General features: G+C 40.3%; 1 protein-coding gene across 9 annotated transcripts in view; it reads right to left on the reverse strand.

The window, feature by feature from the left end:
• The window catches only part of GEMIN8 (gem nuclear organelle associated protein 8), a 30,931-nt gene extending 15,178 nt beyond the window's left edge, over positions 1 to 15,753 (reverse strand). For 3 of the 9 annotated variants that reach the window (XR_004668816.3, XM_034950007.3, XM_055106247.2), the window contains exons 1-3: positions 15,527 to 15,695; positions 7,198 to 7,245; positions 5,815 to 6,271 (exon numbers count right to left, since the gene is read on the reverse strand). Coding sequence is in view for 8 of the 9 variants with exons in the window: in XM_034950007.3 (XP_034805898.1) it covers positions 5,815 to 6,271; positions 7,198 to 7,212 (472 nt within the window). In the remaining variant the exon portion in view is untranslated. Of the gene's footprint in view, positions 1 to 5,814; positions 6,272 to 7,197; positions 7,793 to 11,775 lie in introns of those variants that run through there. The other 6 variants (XM_063601707.1, XM_008974045.5, XM_034950008.3 and 3 more) reach the window with 5 other exon arrangements.
• Between the last annotated feature and the right edge of the window lie 8,863 nt (positions 15,754 to 24,616).

The following is a 24,616-nucleotide window of genomic DNA, read 5'->3' on the forward strand; positions in this document are numbered from 1 at the left end:
CACAACCGAGGGAAAGCACAAACTTGATGTATGCCATGAATGCCTCATTTCTGGCTTGTCAGCAACCACCCAGAACACAGGTACATGCCAGCAGAACTGGAGCCATTTCAGACTGGTCTTCTCTCTTCGTCGCACATCCCTTGCCCCATGACAAATGTAATCCTGAAGTTACTGGACAACCGCCATTTTTACTTTTACAACAGAAGTGCATTTTCATGTTTCTTTCCACTTTTCTACAGCCATTAACACATATCATCTCACTGATCGGTTTTGTGCACCTGTGAATATCTGCACCAGATGAAACACACACGCATGTCAGGATTGTGCTCAATCACTGCAATTTCATCCTTCAACCTCATTGACTAAAGCAAGACAGCTCACTAAATACTGGGCCATAAACTTCACCGGGTTCTCTCTAGGTTTGACTGACTAAAGGTTCACTATGAAAACTACAGTCTCAGCCTTCCCACTCAGATGGACACAGTGTAATGGAGCAGATGTCTCCCCTCAAACGTATGAAAACCACATCTGGGCATATGAAAACCACATCTGGGCTCTCTGGTAGGAACAGCACTTTGAGTGTCTAAGCCGGGAGTGAACTAAGTCCTTTTTTCTCTCATTCCAAATTGACCCTATCCCTCAAATTGGCCTAGTGCATACCTTACTTCTTGACAGCTGCCCCGCGGTGCTCCTCCTTTGACTGCCTGGGTCACTGGCTCTACCCCTCATGTGCATGTATAACCATGAACCACACCATAGACACTCTTCTTCTATGTGTCACTTTACATTTCATTTTGTCTCCTCTTCCCAATGGGGTTTAAGCTTTTAGAATATGTCCCTGTTTTGACCCAACACCCTCAAAACATAGGTCATAAATACCTGATTGGCTCAAACCCGAGAAAACAGTGGTGGTGTTTGTTTCAGAGGGCCTTACTCTCTTTTGAGGGTGACTTCCACTCATTTTCCCTCTAAGTATTAGCAATATAACCTTGCAGTCTCGACCGGTGGTCACTTATGACTACAAAATGGTATTTTTCTTAACCTAATAATAAACATTTTTCCTAAGAAATAATTGAAAACACAGCTGACCTTTAAAACTTCATAACTGTAAACTTTCTCATAAGTTATTTTCCATTGAAGCTTTAAGTAACGGAAATATCTTGTTAGGAAATGATGACAGACATAATCAAAAGCATGCATGTTCCCACTGTACAAAAGGAGTTCTTATCCTAGTCAAGCTTTTGGTGTTTTTTATCCTTGAAATATGTTAAAGTAGAGACTATCTGGAATCTGAGTAGCAATCACAAACAAGAACATACTGTCCAATCTGAAGGCCTTTATCCTAAGAAAATATTAAACAAGACTCAGGCGATGATGAATTGCATAACTTGTATGTTCCTGTGGAAGTGAATAATACTGAAAAGTTAAATCTTTCAAATTTAGTGACATTTCCTCTTGCTAGTAACATTTTCTAAAATCCTGTGTTCTTCAAAGCATTCATGTTCAAAGCTGAAAATGTCCTTATTGAATAAGTAGCTTCTAGTGGTTTTGAGAGCAAAATGAAACAAAAAACTTGAACCAATTATTCATACTACCCAGGTCCCTTATCTCTTTATTAAAGCTTTTTCCAACAGTGTATGTAACTAACCCTCCATGAAAATTTCTGGTGAAGGTAATGAATTGGAAAGCGCCATGGGCACTCAGATTACTTACATATGAATTCCATCATTCATTACCGCTTGAAGGAACACTTGTTCATCCTGTACCCACCAAAAGTGCTGCTGAAAAAAATAATGCTAGTGATCTATTGCCCATTATTTTCTTATTGGTGCAAGATCGGGCCCTGGCAGCTGCTTCTAATATAGACAAAGTCTTTAGATTCCAGTCTGACACCACAGTCTGTTCTCACCCTCACCAGACAATTCTCACATCTCCCTGGGACCAGCTAATGCATTCAGGGAAGGCTGTAGGAGCATGACACAGACGCTAAGAAAAGTAGTTTTGAATCATGCTGTAACTACACATTTTAAAAATACAAAGAATTGAAAGCTTGTTTAGGGACATTATTAGTAATATTGAAGTGGGTTAATTTTCCCAGTCCATGTACTTTACTGCATTAAATTTTATCAAGCAAGAATATCCTTGAAACAGAACTAAAAACTGTGTTAATTGCTAAATTTGATAGACACCAAAACTTTCATTCTTTCATGTCTTTAATATTCTAAATCAGTTTAAAAGTTTGAAAGGTGACACCCAGAGCAGAAATATGACCTTTCTGAAGTCACAGAACATCTTATTAAAAATATGCAGAATCTTAGCTGGGCGCGGTAGCTCATGCCTATAATTCCAGCACTTTGGGAGGCCGAGGCAGGTGGATCACCTGAGGTCAGGAGTTCAAGACCACTCTGGACAACATGGTGAAACACCATCGCTACTAATAATAAAAAAATTAGCTGGGTGTGGTGGTTGGCGCCTGAAATCCCAGCTACTTGGGAGGCCGAGGCAGGAGAATCGCTTGAACCCGGGAGGCATAGGTTGTAGCGAGCTGAGATGGCGCCACTGCACTCTAGCCTGGGTGACAGAGTAAGAATCTGTCTCAAAAAAAAAAAAAAAAAAAAAAAATATATATATATATGTACAGAATCTCAATCAAGCACTAATCAAGGCAAACGGTATCAGAGAAAAACCAATTTATGGTTAATAATCCATGTTAAAGGATGGGTTACTAGCAACTAACTGTAACAATAACATTTATTGGGCACCAACTTGGTACCAAGCACCATTCTATAACTTTTCTCATATTATCTCATGGATTCTTCACAATTACTACCCATTAGGGATTCTTCATAATTACTACCCACTAATTAGGATCCTATTTCATAGGTGAGGCAACTGAGTCAAAGAATGGTGAAGGCAGGGGGCTTACAGGAGGACGAGAACCACTAATCAGCGAGTGGTAGAGTGAGGCTGGACCTCTGTGATTCAAGCAGTTCTGCCACAGCTGCCTCCATACACTGTTGCCAGCAATAATATGAATATGGAAAATGAGGTTCAAGACGGAAGTTGCAAGGGTTTTCATAAAATTCCCTTTTATGATGGTTTGCTATCTAGATCACGGTAAAACAAATAAGTAATACAGTTTTTTCAGACAGATGACAAGAACTGTGGGTTTACTTTATGTCCCAGTCACAGATTGCATTTGGGGACAAAGAAAATTCTCCCAGGGTGATTGTACTCCTTTCCTAGGGCTGCCATAACAAAGTACCATATACTGGGTGGTTTAAAACAACAGAAATGTATTGTCTCATGGCTCTGGAGGTCAGAAGACTGCAATCGAGGTGTTGGCAGGGCCATAAACCCTCTAAAGGTGCTAGGGAAGGATCTGTTCCAGGCCTCTCCCAGCTTCTGGATGTTCCTTGGCTTGTGGCGACATAATGTCAATCTTCACATGGTGTTTTCACTGCATGTGTGTCTGTCTCTGTGTCCGGATTTTGCCCTTTTTATAAGGACCTGAGTCACATAGGATTAGGGTCCCTGTAATGACCTCACTTAACCTCAATTACCTCTGGAAAGACCCTGTCTTTAAATAAGGTCACATTCTGAGGAACTGGGGGTTAGGATTCCACTGTATCTTTCTTGGGGAGATACAATTCAACCCAGATGATGAAAGTGCAATTTGGAGCCGTAAAGTAACTAGACAGATTTGGAAATAATATGAAACACAGAGATGAAGCTTATCAAGTTTATAATGCACACAAGGCCTAGCTCATTCTGTAAAATGTCCCACAGAATCACTGCAAGTGTAGCACTCTATGGGTAAGATTTGCCAACCTCTGATTTAAGGCTTCTAATTCACACTGAAAGACTTCATTTATTCACTCAAAATAATATTAAGTGGCAAGTATGACTTAGCAGGTAATTTTCATGATTTTGTTTACCTACCTAGAGTTCTACCTAACAATGGCAAGAGGGAGGAATAGGGATGGTTGTTAACAATATCTGTAACTGAACCGTTCACGTTTTTTTTCCTTTGGTGCAAGGACACATTTCATTGTTTTATCTTTATTTTATTCATATCCACTTTTTATTGACTAACTCAAGTTTATTTTAAACCAGCAGATAATTCAAAGTCAACTTTTAGATGACTGGGATTTGCTTCCATCCATAATTACAATTTCCATCATAAAAGTATCAACCTCTAGTGGGCAAAACATGTTATTCTACTTTCTGGTAAGGACAAGAGTAATAAACTCGATCTCCATCCCATTTTCTCTGTCAAAAGCTGTAACAAACAGCATTCCAACTCAAACATGGACATGCTCCAATGCCTCTCATTTGTTGTATATATTAGACTAATGGTTGTTTCGTATCTATATTTTTAAAAAGGGTAAAATTTATTTCTGGAGATCAAGGAAAAGTATTCTGTGTGTAATAGAAAGTACTGTCTTAAAAGTATTTGTTTGGATATACTTCTTTCTTTCTTTTCTTTTCTTTCTTTTCTTTCTTTTTTTTTTTTTTTTGAGCCAGGGTCTCGCTCTGTCGCCCAGGCTGGAGTACAGTGGTGTGATCGTGGCTCGCTGCAGCCTCAAACTCCTGGGCTCAAGCCATCCTCCCGAGTTGCTGGGACTACAGGTGTGAGCCACCACACCTGGCTGGATATACTTTCTAATATGCTTAAAGAAGTACACAGTTTAAACAAAAGAAAGGAAGTCAAAAAAATCTGAACAAGTAGTTTAGTGAAGAATCACGGACGAAGATACTAAAGGATATAATATTTTATACAAAGCCCAGTGCTCAGTTCTTGGCATCCAGTGGGGATCAATAAAAGCTAATTCATCATTAGGAAAATGCTGACAATGACAGACAGGAATGAAACTCCCATTCCCAGGTTTCTACGCTTCTGTGTCATTGGAAAATTGTAGGTAAAATGTCATACAATTAGGCCTCACTTAAAACAAAATTGAGAATGAATACTGGTTATAATAGGGAGAGAAGCATTTGTATCTCAGTTAGAGGTACTTAGAAATGGTCTGGTGAATTTTAATAGGAGAGCACAAAAGCTGTTCTAGTTCTTTCTAGTAAGGTGGTAAGAAATTTAAAAAGAAAATTCCTGTTTTTGACTGAAGACATAAGACCTTTATCATAATTCTCTGACCCCATGGACAGGGCCTCAATGCAGAACCAACAGGAAAGTTGTAAGTGCCAGGCATTTCGTTACTCTGTTTAGGTTCATGCTATTTAAGATTTGGGACCTCTAGCACCAAGGACATCTCCAAGATGTGTCCCAGAGGAATGGCAAAAGTATTTTAGGAACCTAGCAGTCTCAGGGACAAGTCCTAGTATACAGAAAGCAGTACAGGAAGTAGAGGTAGGCAGATTTGGTTTGGATCCTAACAGCAAATTACTAGTTGTGTACCACGGAACAAGTCAATTAACCTTTTTAAGGTTCACTTTCCTCATATATAAAATGAGTTTAATACTCTGAGGGACTGCTGTGTAGATCAGAGCGCGCACACACAGAAGCATGCATGCATACACGCTCCATTTGGTAGAGTGTCTAATGGTTAATAAATAGTAGAACTACTATTAGGATAAGCTTTGTTCTGGGACAAAAAAAAGTCTTATACTAAAACAACTCCAGAAACTAACATAAGCAAGGTACAGCATCCCCATAGCTTTTCCAGGCTTAGGACTGGATTTGGAATATTACCCTAGCCAATGAAGAATTATAAAATTACTTTATATATTAGAGAAAAAAAATGTAAAAGGCAGGGCAAGGAAAGGAAGCATGAAGACACAGAGGCCTGAACTTACGTCGTTCTTCTCTATGCCTCTCGGTCTCTGCAAAGTACTGGCGGAGCTCTTCAGTGATTTCCATATTGCTCAGGTCACATTCTACCTCTGCATCTGACTCAGTCTCCACCTCTTCCTCTTTGGACAAAGCTTGGTCTTCTTTTGTGGATGCCTGGATCCTACTGCTGTAACGCGGATGCTGGCCAGATCTTCTGAAATGTGAAGAACTGTAGGGGTAGTCCTGCCAGGCCACATGATGGTCATAGAAGGACTGAGGATACGCAGCCTCGTTATCGTAAGAGCTTTGGGGAAGAAGTGCAGAAGGTAAGTACCATGGAAGATTGAAACAGGATTCCACGGCCTTCCTGTAGGCATTGTGATGGCTTTGCATCCAAGCCATTGCTTGATGATAATGTTGCCAGTATCTTGCATATACCGGATGAGAATACCAAGGCCTGGTAGCTTTCGATGTTGATGCCTACAAAATGAAAGGAGGTGGAGGGTGGACACCAAAGTGTTTATTATCCTCAAGAGAAATCTTCAAATGTTTAATCTGCTACCCAACAGGTATTTACTTAGTATTTGCTAAATACCTACTCTACATGAGGAGGCTACTGGGCCCAAAATTGTGTGAGATAGGTCCAGGCCCACAGTGGACACCAAGTGTATGCACACTTGCTAAGTCCATGTACATGAGGTATGCACAAGCCAGCCAATTAAAGCTATGGAGCATTATAATGTGGGGATGAAGGCTAGTGATCGTTTCTAGATGAGACGCAGGGAGAGAGAAGACTGGATGTTTATCACCTTAGCCCTCTCTACCCACTGTAATTAAATGACTACTGCCAACTGAGCAACGGCCTGCTAAGAACCACACTAGACTGACAAGCATGACAGACTTTAGTTTTTCCCTTTCTGCCCCCTAAACTAACTTGCTGGCCTGAGCCACCCCTAAATGCCTGGGGCAAGAGATGTCTAGGAATGCACCCAATAGTGCTTTTACTTTTGTATTTCTTAGGTCTTCTCCATCGTGGAATGAGAATACCAAACTTTAAAGACTAAAGTTTACCAGCAAACTATCGCAAGGACAAAAAACCAAACACCGCATGTTCTCACTCACAGGTGGGAATTGAACAATGAGAACACATGGACACAGGAAGGGGAACATCACACACCAGGGACTGTTGTGGGGTGGGGGGAGGGGGGAGGGATAGCATTAGGAGATATACTTAATGTTAAATGACGAGTTAATGGGTGCAGCACACCAACATGGCACATGTATACATATATAACAAACCTGCACGTTGTGCACATGTACCCTAAAACTTAAAGTATAAAAAAAAAGACTAAAGTTGACCTTTTTTACTTACGAGCTCAAAAAAAATAAAAAAATAAAAATCTTACCTTTACCGCTGCCATCTCTGATTGTGAAAGTCCAAATGGGTGCTGAAACTAGGAAAGAAGAATCACAGTGCAAACGTCTGATCAGTATGGCTGTGTGATATTTGTGGCTATTCTGTGGTTTGTGAGGCAGCTCCCAAGGAACTGCCTCTTCCCAGGACCATGCCTGATTTCATGCAACCTATCTATATGACGTTGGTTCCTGGGCTATGACTTTGTGGTCTGAAAAGGAGGGATCCACTTAGGTTTGATTAAGTGGGTCAAAAAATCCTGCATGGTTCAATTACTTATTTCCCTATAGGAAGTAAAGTCTATGAAAATGACCATATAAATATTTAGTAGTTAATGTGTGTATATATATATATATCAGTATATATACACATATATATACTGATATATATACTGAGGCTGGAGAGATGTCTTATTCTCCAAGTCCCAGATAATGTATATGTATAATGTATAATGTATATATACACACATATACATGTATATGTATGTATACACATATATATGTGTGTATATATAATGTATATATACACATATATGTATGTATACACATGTATATATACACATAATGTGTATATATATGTGTGTGTGTATATATATATACACACACACATACACAATATACAAAACATGAACTAAAAATTTACAGTTATTACTTTATTTACTAATCCTTAACTCATGCTAATGCTTACTTAAATTAACCCTGGGTCTTCCTGAGGCTTGAGGGGAACACATCTTTCCAAATGACCAGAAACCTCTGTTGGGTCTTGCCTTAGGTTTGGGACTTGGAGAATAAGACATCTCTCCAGCCTCAGTTGTGCCCTGGGCTTTAAGTTCCCCAAATGGGCTTTGTTTTCATTTTGATTGCAATATGCATTTCTCAGCCAGCATGTGACATCACACTCTCCTTGCCTAACCACCCTGTCTCTTCACAGGAGAAAAAAACACTCCATGGAGTCTCTACTGAGGCACCAGATAGACTGCCTCTGGCAAATAGCATTGCTCTGCTGAGATTTACTCCTTTTCTCTCTACCCACCTGTTGTGATTTGCTGATTCGATGCATGAAATACCCAAAAGTAATGGCTAATCTGCAGCTGTAGCTTTTTCAATCTATTTAAAATAGACTTTTTTTTTTTCTATTCAGAGGTTCAGAGCCACACCAGAATGTACTTTTAAAAAAGTTAAACAAAAATATCCAAAAATGCATGATAATTTAAGTTTCTGTGAGACAAAACCACTAACACAATGTAATGCTGAGCAAACAACTACTTAGGTTTTGAAACTTTGGAAATCAGATACCAAAGCAGTCTTATTTTTCCTTTTCACTTAACTATAGGGTAGAATTAAAACATTCCCCAACCCTTAAGAAACAAACTTTACTTGTTTTATAATCTCTATCAGATGTTTTGCTATGGTTATATTAAGAACTGAGATGCTAAATCAACCACTTCTATATTTTAAGATTTAGCTGAAAGAGAATCATTCACATTCTTTTTGAATATAATAAACTTTCAAATAGGGTACTTCTAAGAGGGCTGACATAACCTTCTGTAAATTTATCTTAAACATAGCCCATAGTTCCTGTTCCTTGTCTTAAATTCAATACTATGCATACATGCAACGAATATAAACTGAAAAAGTTAACAAATGCAGTGTAAATTAAGTTCACATTAATCTATAATTTTAATGTTTTAAAGGTTTAAAACATGAACAAGTACCTGAAAACCTAGCTAACTGCTATGTGCTTTCCAGGCCACTGAAGAAATATAAAAGTTAATACTTAGGTGGCTTACCACTCAGAGAAATAAAACATACTTGAAATTATGTAGAAATTAGTATGTACTTAAGAGCAAAACTGTAAGGTGCAGCCTTTAAGTGGCTAATTCACTAGAACCAGGTTTTATATTCCTTTTTTTTTTTTTTTGAGACGAAGTCTCACACTGTCACCCAGGCTGGAGTGCAATGGCATGATCTCTGCTCCCTGCAACCTCCGCCTCCCAGGTTCAAGCGATTCTCCTGCCTCAGCCTCCCGAGTAGCTGGGATTACAGGCGCGTGGCACCATGCCTGGCTAATTTTTGTATTTTTAGTAGAGATGGGGTTTCACTATGTTGGCCAGGCTGGTCCAAACTCCTGACCTCATGATCCGCCCGCCTCGGCCTCCCAAAGTGCTGGGATTACAGGCGTGAGCCACCGTGCCCGGCCCAGGTTTTATATTTCTATCACTAAAATCTGAATAATTTTCTGAGAGCCTGCAGCACATAATGACATTAACGCAAACTGCATGTGTATCTTAATCAACTTTGTTTTATAGATTAACAAGCAGCACAGGAATTAAATTAGAAAAGTCTAGGAGACATCTGCATGTGTTCTGGAAATTAAGTGTTTTGAATCCAGACTTCTTTCTACGCATCATAAGGCATTTAGAACCAGGTCAACTAAAATATCAATTATTCCAAACCGGGAAGTGTGATAGCCTCAAATATGGAATAAACACCATTGAGATCAAACACTACTATAGACAAAATCTTGTTTTTAGTTATAATTGGGAAAATCCAGTGTGGTATTAAAGGTTGTAGCACCAATATTCTGAAAATCCACCAGACGGCTAAGAGAGGCTCCATTTTGCAAAGCTGGAAGTTTAGGCATGTGAGATAAAGTAGACTACCATTTTAAGGAGTTCAAGGGTAATTGATGATGTTCTCCAGGCTGCTCAAATGTCAATGGCTGTGATTTAGAGGGAGGGGCCAGACACTGTGGCTCACGCCTATAATCCCAGCACTTTGGGAGGCCGAGGTGGGTGGATCACCCGAGGTCAGGAGTTCAAGACCAGCCTGGCCAACATGGTGAAACCCCATGTCTACTAAAAATACAAAAATTAGCTGGGTCTGGTGGCGCACATCTGTAATCCCAGCTACTTGGGAGGCTGAGGCACAAGAATTGCTTGAACCCAGGAAGTGGGGGTTGCAGTGAGCTGAGATCGTGCCACTGCACTCCAGCCTGAGTGACAGAGTGAGACTCAGTCTCAAAAACAAAAACAAAAAAAAAAAAAGAAGAGGGAGGGAGCACTAGTTTGAGGAGAGGTAACTTTGATCCAACAAATCATCTGGTAGAAGGGCTGCTATGTTAGAAGGCCTCAGAGATCACCCAGGTACATCCTGAGCACTTATGCAAGAAAGAAGCCAAGAGAATCATTTGAGATGACTGAAGAAAGCCAGTTCCAGCTTCTGAACCAGAGGCAGTTCAGAATAAGCCCAGAGTGCCCACTATCTACATTAATTAAATATATTAATTCATCAGCTAAGGTGCTAGACTCTTAAGACCCAGGACATTATGAAAGGATGAATTTATGTTAATGATGGAGTGCAAGAAACTCTGTAGGCAATTTTGCTTTGCTTTGATTATGCTTTCCTCACAGTTTTGACCACTGGGACATTTATAATCAAACTTGCTGCCATCTTCCATCAAGTTTAAAGTCCTGAGGCTGTATGTAGACTGTGCTCATCTCACTCTTGGCTTTATTATTTTCTCTCCCAAAATCCCAAAACGTACTTGTACTTGTAATAGCCTTTTACATTTTAAGTCTTTTTAAGATTCCTAAAATCCTACATTCAAATTAACCAATTTGAATAACTGACTTGAAGAATTACACATTCGTCTCTCAAAAGTCAAATAAGGCATAGAAAAACATGTTTAAAGGAATAGCAACTTGCATAGAGCTTTATAATTATTTTTAGCTAGGTCTTTCCAGTATTATTACTTTATGCCAGCAATTTCTTTTCAGTAAAGGGCGAGATAAATATTTTAGGCTTGTGGGCCACATACAGTCTTTGTCGCATAGTCTTCATGTTCTTTGCTTTAAAAAAAAAAACAAAAACACACACCAAACAACCCTTTAAAAATGTAAAAACAATTCTTAGCTTCCTGAAGTACAAAAAACAGGCTGTGGGCTTTTATTTTGCCCACCCCTGTTTCATGTTAACACATTTTGAAGTTGTATAGATTCTCTCTGAATATACTGAGCATCCTGATTGTTCCTCAGTTTCCACTTGGGAATCAGTAGACGAACTTCACGATTCTCACACGTTTCATAAATGATTAGGTTTGGAGAAAGACTAGTGGAGGCAAGAAAACTGACTATGACCAATAGCAATCATGTTGACCGGTTGCTAATATGTGGGACAAAAAAACACTCTCCATGACTAAATAAGGAAATTGGATCTTTTCTTAAATATCCACATAAACATTTAAAGACTTAACTAAAAATAACAATAAAAATTCTGCAAAACCATATCAATCAGCAGGGCTTAGAAAGCAAACAGGACAGAGCTCTGAATCTCTATTCCCTGGAAAGAATATATATTCTTTCCTGCTAAGCAATCAGTTAGTCAGTTAATATCAGTTAGCTCCCAAGGGAAGAAGAGGTCCTCTTCTAGAGATGGGTCCGATTAGCTTTTTTAAGCTGGTTATTTTCTTCACGCATGGAGAACTTAAGGAGCTAATAAGAATGCCTGGGTTTCTGAAAAGCCAACATCTAAATAATTATAGACATTACAGCAACATCTTCAGAGACTACTACCTCTCAAAGAAAAGAGAGCTGATGGTTGCTGCAGATTTAGATGCCCTTTGGTCTTTAATGGTCTTTAATTCGATCTTTCATTCCTCACTTCCCTGGGAATGTCTCCCACTCTTTTATGGCACAAGCCTTCAGGGACTGAACAGTAACTTTTCTCCAATGGGCTGGTGGAGCTGAAAGAAAAGAGATTGGCAATGTCAGGGAAGGCCGGGATCCGCAGCTCTACAAACCCGGCAGCCCTCTCCAGTGAGCACAATGGCATAATGGCCACCACCCAGCTGAGCCCAGGCGAGTACAGAGACCATTCATTGTCTGTCCTCAACCACCAAAGAAGGAAGGAAAAAAACAGGGTTGAGGTCATTCACTAAACACTGACGAGGCCTACAGGCAAGGCAGAGACTGAGTCTTGAATGATATATTTTTCCATATAGCCTCTCTTAAAAAACGGATTTACACTTCAGTACATCTGCTCATCCTGCAGGATCTATTTTTAATGCATAAATATACATAAAGAACAATAGATAAGAGCTTTGTAGTTTTCAATGGATAAAAGGTGACTATTTCCATCAAGTTACCAAAAAATTTCACAAATAAGTGGCTTTGTTGACAGGTAGTGCCATCAAATATATTCTTTTAATTACATATTTATGTTCTTATAAATATAGAATATAGGACAAATCGTAGCAACCAAAAAAGTAAAATAAAAACACAAATTCCCCTAAAAACTAGAATGTATACTTGAACTAGATTTTCCTATCTTCCTTTTCTACTACAATTCTAAAAATACATGAAAATTCACCTGCTTTGATCTTTGCACAGAAACACATTAAAAGCCAATCATTAAATAAGTTACTCTGGCTAAAGCCCTGAAACTCAAACCTTCCCTACAAAGCTCCAGTGATTTGGTTCTCTGAACCAACCAGGTAATTTGGAGGATTTAGTTAGGTCTTCAGTACACACTGTTTCAAGGAGATCTGCTGGACACTGCAGCAAAATAAGTGAAGGTATGGTGAGAAATCTGAGTGAGATAGATTGAGTCATATGTGGTTCCAAGGAATCTCTCTGTACATGCAATAATAACCCTATCACAGAAGATGTCTTCCAATAATACACACAACAGTAAGAACTTCCTCACTAAGACAAAGAATATAATAGGGTTTTGTTGAGGGCTGGGCTTCCTGCCCCACCTACTTGGGCAGCCCTGCCCCACCTACTTGGGCAGCCCTGCCCCCATCCCTGGCTGGTTGCTGAGGCTGGCAAGCTCATCTGGCTTGATGCCCTCATGGCCTCCCTCCTGTGTCTTTGCATGGTCTCTGCTTAGTGATTTGGACATCAAAGATGGCTCAAGTCCAAATGGCCTTCTTCCACCTGCAGACATCCAAGCTCCATCTTGGGCAGGACACAGGCCTATTCAAGTGCACATGCCACTGTGTTCAGAAAGCCTGCACCTCCCCGTCTATAATAGCTACAGTTAAAACTGATAGGCAAGGGAGCCAAAAAACTGAGTTTTATTTTCTTTTCATTCCCTCAATCCCCAACCCCAATTTACCCTCTTCTGGATGTTGTAATAAGTACTGTCACAAAGAAGGCATAGCATGGGGAAGGAGTAAGACTGAAAGGATGCAGTTAACAATTCTTTTTTTCATACAAATGACATTCCACCCACAGAAGGGCATTGTTTAATTTGTCAGCAAGTGTGATGAATTTGTGAATGGATTTATTTGCAAGTTCTCTGAATCCCCTTGTGACTAATATCAGAATCAAAAGTGAAATATGAGGCCAGGAACAAAGTTACCCTCTGACTCAGGAACACAACAAGCAATGGGATGACTGAGAATGACATAATGATAACATAGTTCAAAAGAGGAAACAGATAAGTTTGTTTCACAGCAAGCATGTCCTTCATAAGCAAAACCTAGTGTGACTATAAGGTAATAAGGGTTGAATAGGCAGGTTCTGCAAATTAAGAGCATAACAGCAAAAACCATGGCTAGTTTAAAGTAGTTAAGATCGCTAGTACATTTCAGGCGTCTTATTTCAGATTTACTTTTTTCTATAAACATATTCATGGTAATTCCATGTTAATCTCTCTTTTCTGAATTTATAGGCACTCACTATGCCTCATTTACTTGGGCACTTACTCAGTTACCTGTAGGCATGGATTCTACAATCTACTCCTTTTAAGTTTCCTATTTTCCTTCCAGCATAAAAATAATAGCTAATATTTCATGCTCTTAGATGCTGCTGAAATTGTTGAGCTTGTCTGTTGTTTCCTGATAACGTTCTCTCCTCCTGCATCTACTCCCCAAAATCTCTGAGGACCTAGTAACTCAAAAAACTGACTATAAAGCACCAAATCTTTTCAGGAAGCAAATATTTAAATACATTATGTTTTCAAAGATCTTTTCAATTCATCTGATATTTGATCAAGTACATTCTTTTTTCACGTGTCCAGCTGTTCCGTGGCTGAATTTCCTCTTGTAGAGAAGTTGTTCAAAAAAAGTTCTGTACCTACTTTGCAAACTCTCCAATTTACACTCTAGCCTTAACTGTTCAAAACTTTCCCCCGTCATTCTCATCTCACCCTATCCTTTAAAAAAAAACCCAAAATGATTAATCACCATCTATAGAACAGTTTCAGAATGAACATTTCTCTCTGGAACTTTAGTTTGTATACTTCCCCAGCACAGCAATGAACACACAGAGGGGATTTATACACCTGTGAACTTGCTTTCAGTTATGCTTATTCCAAGTTACTAACCAGCAGTCTTTAAAAATATATGGTTTCTGTTCACATTGAAATTACAAAGAGACTGTTATTCCGATAAATTATGCTAGCAAAAATAGTATTTTTAAAGGGTAGCTCTCATCCCACAATTCATGGGGGCTGTGAGCATAAATAATCCTAGAAGTGTTGCGTTACTAATCTTTAGTCTAGATTTTTTAAGTAATATTGTTCTGATTTGAGATGAAAAACAGCTGAATACACAGGCTAGCCTGTCAAACGAGTTTAAAAACATCATTCCTGAAAAAAATAAAATTGTTCAGAACCATCTTATCTGTACTAAGGAAACATCAAGATTTCAGAGCTAAAATGCACTTCGTTGGCCACTGGTTCAACTACAGCTCATTACTGATAAGTGGGCAGAGACACAAGGCCCATAAACTGTAGGCGCCAGATGTCTCAAGATAACTCCCACCAAAAGCTGACCTCCTGCAGAGGCTAAAGTGCAAGAGAAAAGAAAGAAACCCGAATTTTTGAGCAGAGAGGGCAATATCCTAGACATCCTTCAAGTATGTGGCTGTCCTGGGCGATCTTCTATTCAGATACTGGACTGGACGGGCAAAATCCGAATTCACCTATAGACCTTAACACGGTGGTTCTCGGCACCCCAGAATCACCTGGGCAGCTTTAAAAACTACCGATGCCAGGGCCCCACTATTAGAGATTCTGATTTCATTGGTCCGGGATGGGGGCCCGGGGATCAGAATTCTTAAAGAGTCGTCCAGTGATTCGGAAGCACTGCAGAGCTGAGAGCCTCTGGGACTGGTCCCCTCTCACAATTAACCTGCAATGATTTAAGAATCTCATGGGCCTCCGGCCCCACCTTTTGTCGCGGGATTAAGATAATTATGAGAGCAATGTGACGTCCAAGACCTCGGCTCTCTGCGCATCAGAAGAAGCCAGGGCCCGGGGCGTCTAAGCTCCTCCCTCCCTCCCCAAAGGAAACCCAGCCGTCCCCGAAGTCACCTCGTGGGCGCGCAGCTTGCGGATCCTGGGCGTTGGCCGCGCAGGGGCCTAGTTTTCCTTGGAGAGACAGAGGGGGAGTGGGGAACGCGAGGGGGGCGGCTGTTGCCGGGGCGACTGGAAGCGCGCTTCCGGTGCGGAACACGTGGCGTGGCGCGGCGCGCCGGAAGTCCTCCCCTGTGTCGCGGACGTCACGTTCGCACCGCAGGCGGTGCAGTGCTGGAGGCCGGAAGCTGCCAGCTAATCGGCTACCCCGAGTGGAGCGCCTGGGCGGCAGGCGTGGGATGGCTGCGGGTGGCGGGGCCGGCGGAGAGGGAGCTGCACCGGGCGGGGCACTGGGACTGTGGCGGGCACCCGCGCCGGGGGTCGGACGGTGCTTCTGCACCGGCGAGATAAGGGTCGCTTCTGCACCGCCCGGGTTTCCAGCCTTTAACTTTTTGTCCTTTCCTCAGCTTTCTTCGTTTTCCTTCCCTTGTCTTTACTTAGCCTTTTCTTTCTTCCTTTCTGTTTTCTTTCTTAACTAAAACAGTTTTAGTTTCTTAATTTGTCCCAGCGTAAAACACCCAGTCTTTGAAAATAGATTAACCCAGATCTCAGTTTGAGTGCGAGTCCAGTGCTAAGTTTGTAACTTCCCCAAGCCTCGTGTGTCTCATCTATAAGATATGCATAACCTAATGCAGAGTGCCTGATGCATTGCAGCAGACAAAACATTAGTACTAATATGTTTGTAATTATAACCATCACAGCAATACCTGCCCTGTTAACATCACAAGAGTCATTAACAAGAACCAAGCATAAACAATTAGAAGTCTTACGTGACATATCATTTCTGGGGCAATTACCATATTTAATACTTTCTGGGAATTTATTCCAAGGAAAAACAGGTACGAACCAGATAGATGTTTATTACAGAATTATTTTAAAAAGTGAAAATTGGAAAAGACCTAAATGCCCAACAAGGAAATGGCTAAGTCAATTGGGTGGTATTAATGACGTGACATTACTGTATTATTCCTGGACTACAGAAGAATTAAAATGGTATAGAAGAATATTAACTTTAACAAATATTTACTGGATGCCGGCTATGTGCCAAGTATTCTATGTTAGCGCTGTCCATTGTAACCACTACATGTGGCCCTGAGAACCTGAATTGTAGTAGTCTGAACTGAGATATACTGTAAGGGTAAATTACACTCTAGATTTTGAAGAAGAATGAGAAAATGTAAAATATCTCAATTTCTTTATAGTGATAACATCTTAGAGAAGGACTATTGAGGTTAAAGACTAAAATTATCTTTTTACTTTATTAGTGTGGCTACTAGAACATTTAAAATTATATATGTGGCATGCATTGCATTTCTATTGTACCGTGGTATTCTATTTACCGGATACACAGTAGTAAACAATACAGTTTTGGGGCTCATAAAATTAAATCTTTTGTGTAGAACATAAACAATAAGCAGATAAATAGAATTGTATGTTGTGGTGAGTTATATGAAGACAGTATAGCAGGGTAAGGGCCAGAAAGTATGTGTATATAGAGGGGGATTATTTTAGAAAAGATTATTCCTCCACCTCAGAAAATGGATGTGGGAGGAAATGAGATATCTATGGATAGAAGCAGGAGATGGTAGGAGGGTGAAGTCTTGTGGGAAAAGTCAGGTGTGGATTGAGACAGATAAGTCAGATGGGGCCTGGTGCAATCTCTACCTCAAGGAAGAAGCCAGCATCTAGAGAGGCAGGAAAGAAAGATGGAGAGGGGTAAGATAGGGAGAAAGAGCTCAGGGGGTTCCTGGGAAAGGCAGAAGGATGCAGGCCTAGAGTGGATATAGTTCAGGTAGAGCGATTCCTGGTTCTATGAATGAAAAAATACAATATATATGGTATACTATGGCATTAGATAGAATATTAGTTGGCTGCCGTCACAGAGACCCAGAAGAGGAGTGGCTCAAACTGTTGAGAAGTGTATTTCTATCTCATGGCAGTCTGGGTGTAAGGAGTCCAGAGTATGGCAGCTCCACCTGTCTCATAGCTCCACCCTCCCTGGTTTCTTGCCTTGGCCCACATGGTCCAAGATGGTGCGCCACTGCACCTTTCAGCCAGTGGGAAAGAGAAAGCCAAGGGCATGCCCTTTCCCTCTAAGGATTTCTCCACCTTGGCACTATTCACATTTGGGGTTGGATAATTCTGTGTTTTGGGGGTTGTCCTGTGCATTGTAGGAGTTTTAGTAGCATCTCTGGTCTCTACTCACAAGATGCCAGTACTGTCTCCCAGTTGTGACAGCCAAAAATGTCCTCAGACATTGCCAAATGTCTCCTGGGCTGGGGGAGGAGGGGGCAAAGTCACCCCCAGTTGAGAACCACTGCTTTAAGAGTACTACCCAGAGGCAGCACACAGCACTTCTGATCACTTCCTACTAATGGCCTGAACTTCATTACTTAGCCCTCCTAAGGGTGCAGGAGCTTGGAATTGTCTTTTTCAGATGGCCAAGTGCCCAGCTAAAAGTTGACTAAAGAAGAAAAGAAACTAGCTGATTCTCCCATACCCTTGTTGCTGCAGGGAATGGAAATTCTGTAGCTGATTGAGGATGTAGTCCTGTTCTTTTCATCTTTAAATCTGAGTTTTAGTCATTACTCACTTTAACTCACTTGCATAAAAATACTGGTGGTGGGGAACACTAAGCACCTAAGGAGCGACAATCCTATTTGAAAAGAATGGGGATTGTTACTCCAGGGGATTAACCAGGGAGAGAAACTGAATTTTGAAATGGAGGCTAGAGGAGGTTGGATTTTCACTTGTCATTTGGCGCCACCTGGTGGAAATTTACAAATGGCAATTCCTCAGTATTTAATTTTTCTCAGGCATATGCTTCAAATTTTAAATGGATTATAGCAAAACTTTAAAGAATCCTGTCAGATGACGAACTCTAAAGCATGATCTCTCACTTTCTGCACTATTGGCATTTGGGGCTGCATAATTCATTGTGGGGACTATTCTGTGCATTGTAGGATATTTAGAAGCATTCTTGGCCTCTGCCCACTGGATGTCCCTCCCTGCCCCCATTTGTGACAATCAAAAATGTTTCCAGCCATTGCCAAATGTCCCTAGGGTGAGGGTGTGGGGAATGGCTCCTGGTTGAGAACCACTCCTTGAAACAAGGCATCTAAAATCCCAGTGCCTGTTAAGGCATAGTAGTCCCCTATCAGTGTATCCTGGTGTGTCTGGAAAGGATTGGGAGGCAGTGCTGGGAGAAAACGGCACCAGATGCAGCAGGACGTGTCCTCTGGTTTACACTTTGGAGAATTTCACTCCTGTTTATCTCAACCATAGGAGATGAGATTGAGGGAGAGAAGCCAAAAGGCGTGGCTACATGATGTAGTTTCTTTAAAGGCCCTATGGTAAGGAAATATATAGAGGTTATTACCTAACACAGGAAGTAGCACAGACGAATCTCAAACTCTGTTACTGGGGCCCCAAAGTTCAGGTGCCAGGTGTGGAAATCCTGCCAGCTGTGGGAAGCCATAGCTAATCTCATGGGGCTTTTTGGATCCTCCCCTGTCCCCCAGCTGGGACCCATCTGCCACCTAAGTGTTGTGAAGAAACAGCTTGGGAACCAGTCCCCTTACCTGGATCAAGTAAATGGTGCTAAACCACCTGCAAACAGTAGTCCTGAATTCTTACTTTGAAGTTGGGTAAAGGAAAGAGCAGTTTCCCAGGAGCACCCCCTAGCAGGCCCTCGCTTCAGGTCCGGCTCAGGTCCTCTGCCATAATTTCTCTTTGATTTCACCTTCTCAAGCCCCTGCCTCACCAGCCCCAGACCCTTCGTTTCAGCAGATGACCACTTCCTATTGACACAATTGAGATGACCAGGCATGGATTTCATCACCTTGAAATATATTGCCATCTGCACTCACCATGCCTCTTGGTTTAAAGAGGCATGATGAATGCCTTTGCTTGTGCTTAGGCCAACCCCGTCAAGGGTTGTTCTCTGGATCCAATTCCATGTCCTCACAGGCACCTCACACCCTCAACTGTACACCTCTCGTATCATTGCCTCTCTCTTTCCTGGCTTCTTCCCCATCAGCATCAAACTTGCTCAGGTTCTCTGATCTTTAAAATCATTTGGGCAGATTTTTCACTCTCCTCTCCTCACCTTTCTATTTTTCCACCTCTCTTTTTGGTTATACTTCTGTAAAAAGTGAGATACCTTTATTTCCTCACCTACTTTCCACTCATCCCACAGCTGTTTCTCTTCAGGCATGTCCATTCCGGTACAACTGTCTCACTGGCATCACGGCTGACTTTCCATCTACTATACTTTGGCCTCTCTGCAGTATTTAATACTATTGTCCATGCCCTTTTTCTTTAAAATTACAAGATTTTATCTCCCCAGACTGCAAAGGTAACATGTGCTTACTGCAAAAAAGAAAAATACAATAATAAAAACACAAATCTTGGACAACTGAGGCACTTAAGTACAAAGGAAAACAACAAGAATGGCTTGCAATGCCATTACTTTAAAATAACTACTCTTTAGGATATAACAATTATATATATATATATGCACTCAATACTGGAGCATTCAGATATATAAAGCAAATATTATTGGAGCTAAAGAAAGAGATAGGCTCCATTACAATAATAGCTGGAGATTTCAACACCCCACTTTTCAGCATTTGACAGATCTTCCAGACAGAAAATCAACAAGGAAATATCAAACTTAATCTGCACTATAGACCAAATATTTAATAGATATTTAGAGAATATTTTATCCAATAGCTGCAGAAGACACATTTTTTTCCCTCAACACATGGATTATTCTCAAGGATAGACCATATGTTAGGTCATAAAACAAGTCTTAAAGCATTCAAAAAAATTACAATGATATCAAGCATCTTCTCTGACCATAATGGAATAAAACTAGAAATCGATGAAGAATTTTGGAAACTATTCAAATACATGAAAATTAAACAATATGCTCCTGAATGACCAGTGAGTCAATGAAGAAATTAAGAAGGAAATTGAAAAATGTCTTGAAACAAATGAAAATAGAGGAAGAGGCAGTACTTCCAAACTCATTCTATAAGGCCAATATTACCCTGATACCAAAACCAGACGAAGACACATCTAACAACAACACAAAAAGAATACAAAAGCTACAGGCCAATATCCCTGATGAATATTGATGCAAAAATCCTCAACAAAATATTAGCAAACTGAATTCATCAAACGCTAGAAAGATCATTCATCATGCTCAAGTGGGATTTATCCTTGGGATGCAACATAGGCAAATCAATCAATGTGATACATCATATCAACAGAATGAAGGACAAAAACCGTATGATTATTTAGATTGATGCTGAAGAAACATTGGATAAAATTCACCATCCTTTCATGCCAAAAAACCTCAAAAGAATCTACCAAAACATTAGAACTGATAAATTCAGTAAAGTAGTAGGATACAAAATCAATATACGAAAATCAGTAGCATTTCTTATGCTAACAGTGAACAAACTGAAAAAGAAATAAAGTGGTCTAATTTACAATAGCCACAAATAAAATTAAATATATAGGAATTAACCAAAAATGTGAAATGTCTCTTTAATGAAAACTATAAAACACTGATGAAAGAAATTGAAGAGGACACCAAAAAATGGAAACCCATGTTCATGAATTGGAAGAATCAATATCATTAAGATGTTCATACTACCCAAAGTGATCTACAGATTCAATGCAATCCCTTTCAAAATACCAATGACATTCTTCACAGAAATCGAAAAAACAAATCATAAAATCTATATGGAACCACGAAACACCCAGAATATCCAAAGCTATCATAAGAGAAAAAAAAGCTAGAGGAATCACATTACCTGACTTCAAATTATACTACAGAGCTATAGTAACCAAAACAGCTTGGTATTGGCATAAAAACAGACACATAGACCAATGAACAGAGAACCCAGAAAAAAATCTGCATACCTACAGTGAACTCATTTTCGACAAAGGGGGGAAGAACATACACTGGGGAAAAGATAATCTTTTCAATAAATGGTGCTGGGGAAACTGGATGTCCATATGCAGAAGAATGAAACTAGACTCCTATCTCTCTCACCATATACAAAAATCAAATCAAAATGAATTAAATAATTAAGTCTAAGATCTCAGATTATGAAGCTACTACAAGAAAACATTTGGGAAACTCTCCAGGACCACATTCTGGGCAAATATTTCTTGAGTAATACCCCACAAACACAAGCAACCAAAGCAAAAATGGACAAGTGGGATCATATCAAATTAAAAAGCTTCTGCACAGCAAAGGAAACAATCAACAACGTGAAGAAACAGTCCACAGAATGGGAGGAAATATTTGAACACAAATATTTTCCCCTCTGACAAGGGATTAATCACCAGAATATATAAGGAGCTCAAACAACTCTACAGAAAAAAAACTCTAATAATCTGATTTTTAAAATGGGCAAAAGATTTGAATAGACATTTCTCAAAAGAAAACATACAAATGGCAAACAAGCATATGAAAAGGTGCTCAACATCATTGATCATGAGAGAAATGCAAATCAAAACTATAATGAGATATCATCTCACCCCAGTTAAAATGGCTGATATCCAAAAGACAGGCGGTAACAAATGCTGGCAAGGATGTGGAGAAAAGGGAACCCTCATACACTGTTGTTGGGAATGTAAATTAGTATAACCACTATGGAGAACAGTTTGGAGGTTCTTCAAAAAACTAAAAATAGAGCTACCATATGATCTAGCAATCCCACTGCTGGGCATATATCCAAACGAAAGGATATCAACATATCGAAGAGATATCTGCACTCCCATGTTTGTTGCAGCTCTGTTCACAATAGGCAAGATTTGGAAGCAACCTAAGTGTCCATCAACAGATGAATGGATAAAGAAAATGTGGTACATATACACAACCGAGTACTCTTCGGCCATAAAAAAAAAAATGAGATTGCAACAACATAGATGGAACTGGAAGTCATTATGTTAAGTGAAATAAGCCAGGAAAAGAAAGACAAACATTGCATATTCTTACTTATTTGTGGGACCTAAACATCAAAATAATTGAACCCATGGAGATAGAAAGTAGAAGGATGATTACAAGAGGCTAGGAAGCATAGTGGGGGGTGATGGGGAGGTGGGGGTGGTTAATGGGCACAAAAAATAAAGTGAATGAATAAGGCCTAGTATTTGATAGCACAACAGGGTGACTATAATTCATAATAATTTAATTGTGCATTTTAAATTAAAAGAGGATAATTGGATTGTAACACAAAAGATAAATGCTTGAGAGGATGGATACCCTATCTTTCATTATGTGATAATTACATTGCATGCCTATATCAAAACATTTCATGTATCCCATAAATACATACACCTACTATATTCCCACAATAATTAAAAACAAAACATTTAAAAAATGAAATAACCACTCTTTATATTTAGCGTATGTCCTCCTAGTTTTGTTCATACTAATAAATTTATATACATACATACTACTTTGTCTCTCTCATACACACGTATAAGACCAAATGGTTTCTTATGGATACTATTGTAACTGTTTCCCAGAAAGCCAACTCTTTGATGGAGTTTAGGGTGCAGGATGTTCGGTAAAGAATGACCTTGGCAAAAAACAGATGCTGGTGGGCCTGCGAAAGTGCTTTGGGAGGCTGAGGCGGCCGTATCACCTGAGGTTGGGAGTTGGAGACCAGCCTGGCCAACATGGTGAAACCCCGTCTCTACTAAAAATGCAAAAATTAGCCGGGCGTGGTGGTGCGTGCCTGTAGTTCCAGCTACTCAGGAGGCTGAAGCAGGAGAATCGCTTGAACCCAGGAGGCGGAGGTTGCAGTGAGCCGAGATCGCGCCGCTGCACTCCAGCCTGGGAGACAGAGCGAGACTCCGTCTCCCCTCACAAAAAAAAAAAAAAAAAAAAAGTGAATGCTTATACACTACTTGTGGGACTGTAAATTAGGTCATCCACTGTGGAAAGCAGTTTGGAGATTTCTCAAAGAAGTGAGAGTTGAACTACTGTTCGACCCAGCAATCCCATTACTGGGTATATACTCAAAGGAAAAGAAATTCTACCAAAAAGACACATGCACCTGTATGTTCTTTGCAGTGCTATTCACAATAGCAAAGAAATGGAATTAGCCCAAGCACCCATCAATGGTGGATTGGATAAAGAAAATGTGGTACATATGCGCCATGGAATACTACACAGCCATAATAAATAATGAAATTATGTCCTTTGCAGAAACATGGATGCAGATGGAGGTGATTATCCTAAGTGAACTAATGCAGGAACGGAAAACCAAATATCACATGTTCTCACTTATAAGTGAGAGCTAAACACTGGGCACACATGGACATAAAGATGGGAACAATAGACACCAGGGAATACAAGAGGAGGGAGACATGGAGGGGAGAAAGGGTTGAAATACTACCTGTTAGGTACTATGCTCACTTCCTGGGTGATGGTTTCAATTGTACTGCAAACCTCAGCATCATGCAATACACCTTTGTAACAAACCTGCGTGTGTACCCCCAAATCTAAAACAAAAGTTGAAAAACAAAACCAAAACACCCCCCCCCCCCCGCAAAAAAAAAGAATGACCTCAGACCAACACCTATGAAAGGGAAAGGAAAGCACGAGATTGGGTAGAACAGGGTTTTTCAACTGTGGCATAGCGACATTTCAGACTAGGTGTAACACTTTGTTGTGGGGCTCTCCTGTGCACTATGGGATGCATAGCAGTATCCCTGGGCTCTACCCACTAGATGCCAGTAGCACACATACACACCTCCCTCCCCTTCAGTTGTGATGACCAAAAGTGTTTTCAGGCATTGCAAAATATGCTGGTGGTGGGGAAGGAGGGGATAGCAAATTGCCCTCAGTTGAAAACCACTGGGGTAGAGAGAAGGGCTGAGCTTGGATGTGTGCCTAACAACTGTGGTAAACCCCAGGGGATTTAGGGAGCCAGAATGGCCCTTCTGAGTTGTAGAAAGTTGGGCTGATATCGTGGGCACTTTTTTCTCCAGCATGGATCAGTCATTGGATGTGGGCTC

The sequence above is a fragment of the Pan paniscus genome, chromosome X (genome assembly GCF_029289425.2).
Source record: "Pan paniscus chromosome X, NHGRI_mPanPan1-v2.0_pri, whole genome shotgun sequence".
In the NCBI taxonomy this organism is placed as follows: Eukaryota; Metazoa; Chordata; class Mammalia; order Primates; family Hominidae; genus Pan; species Pan paniscus.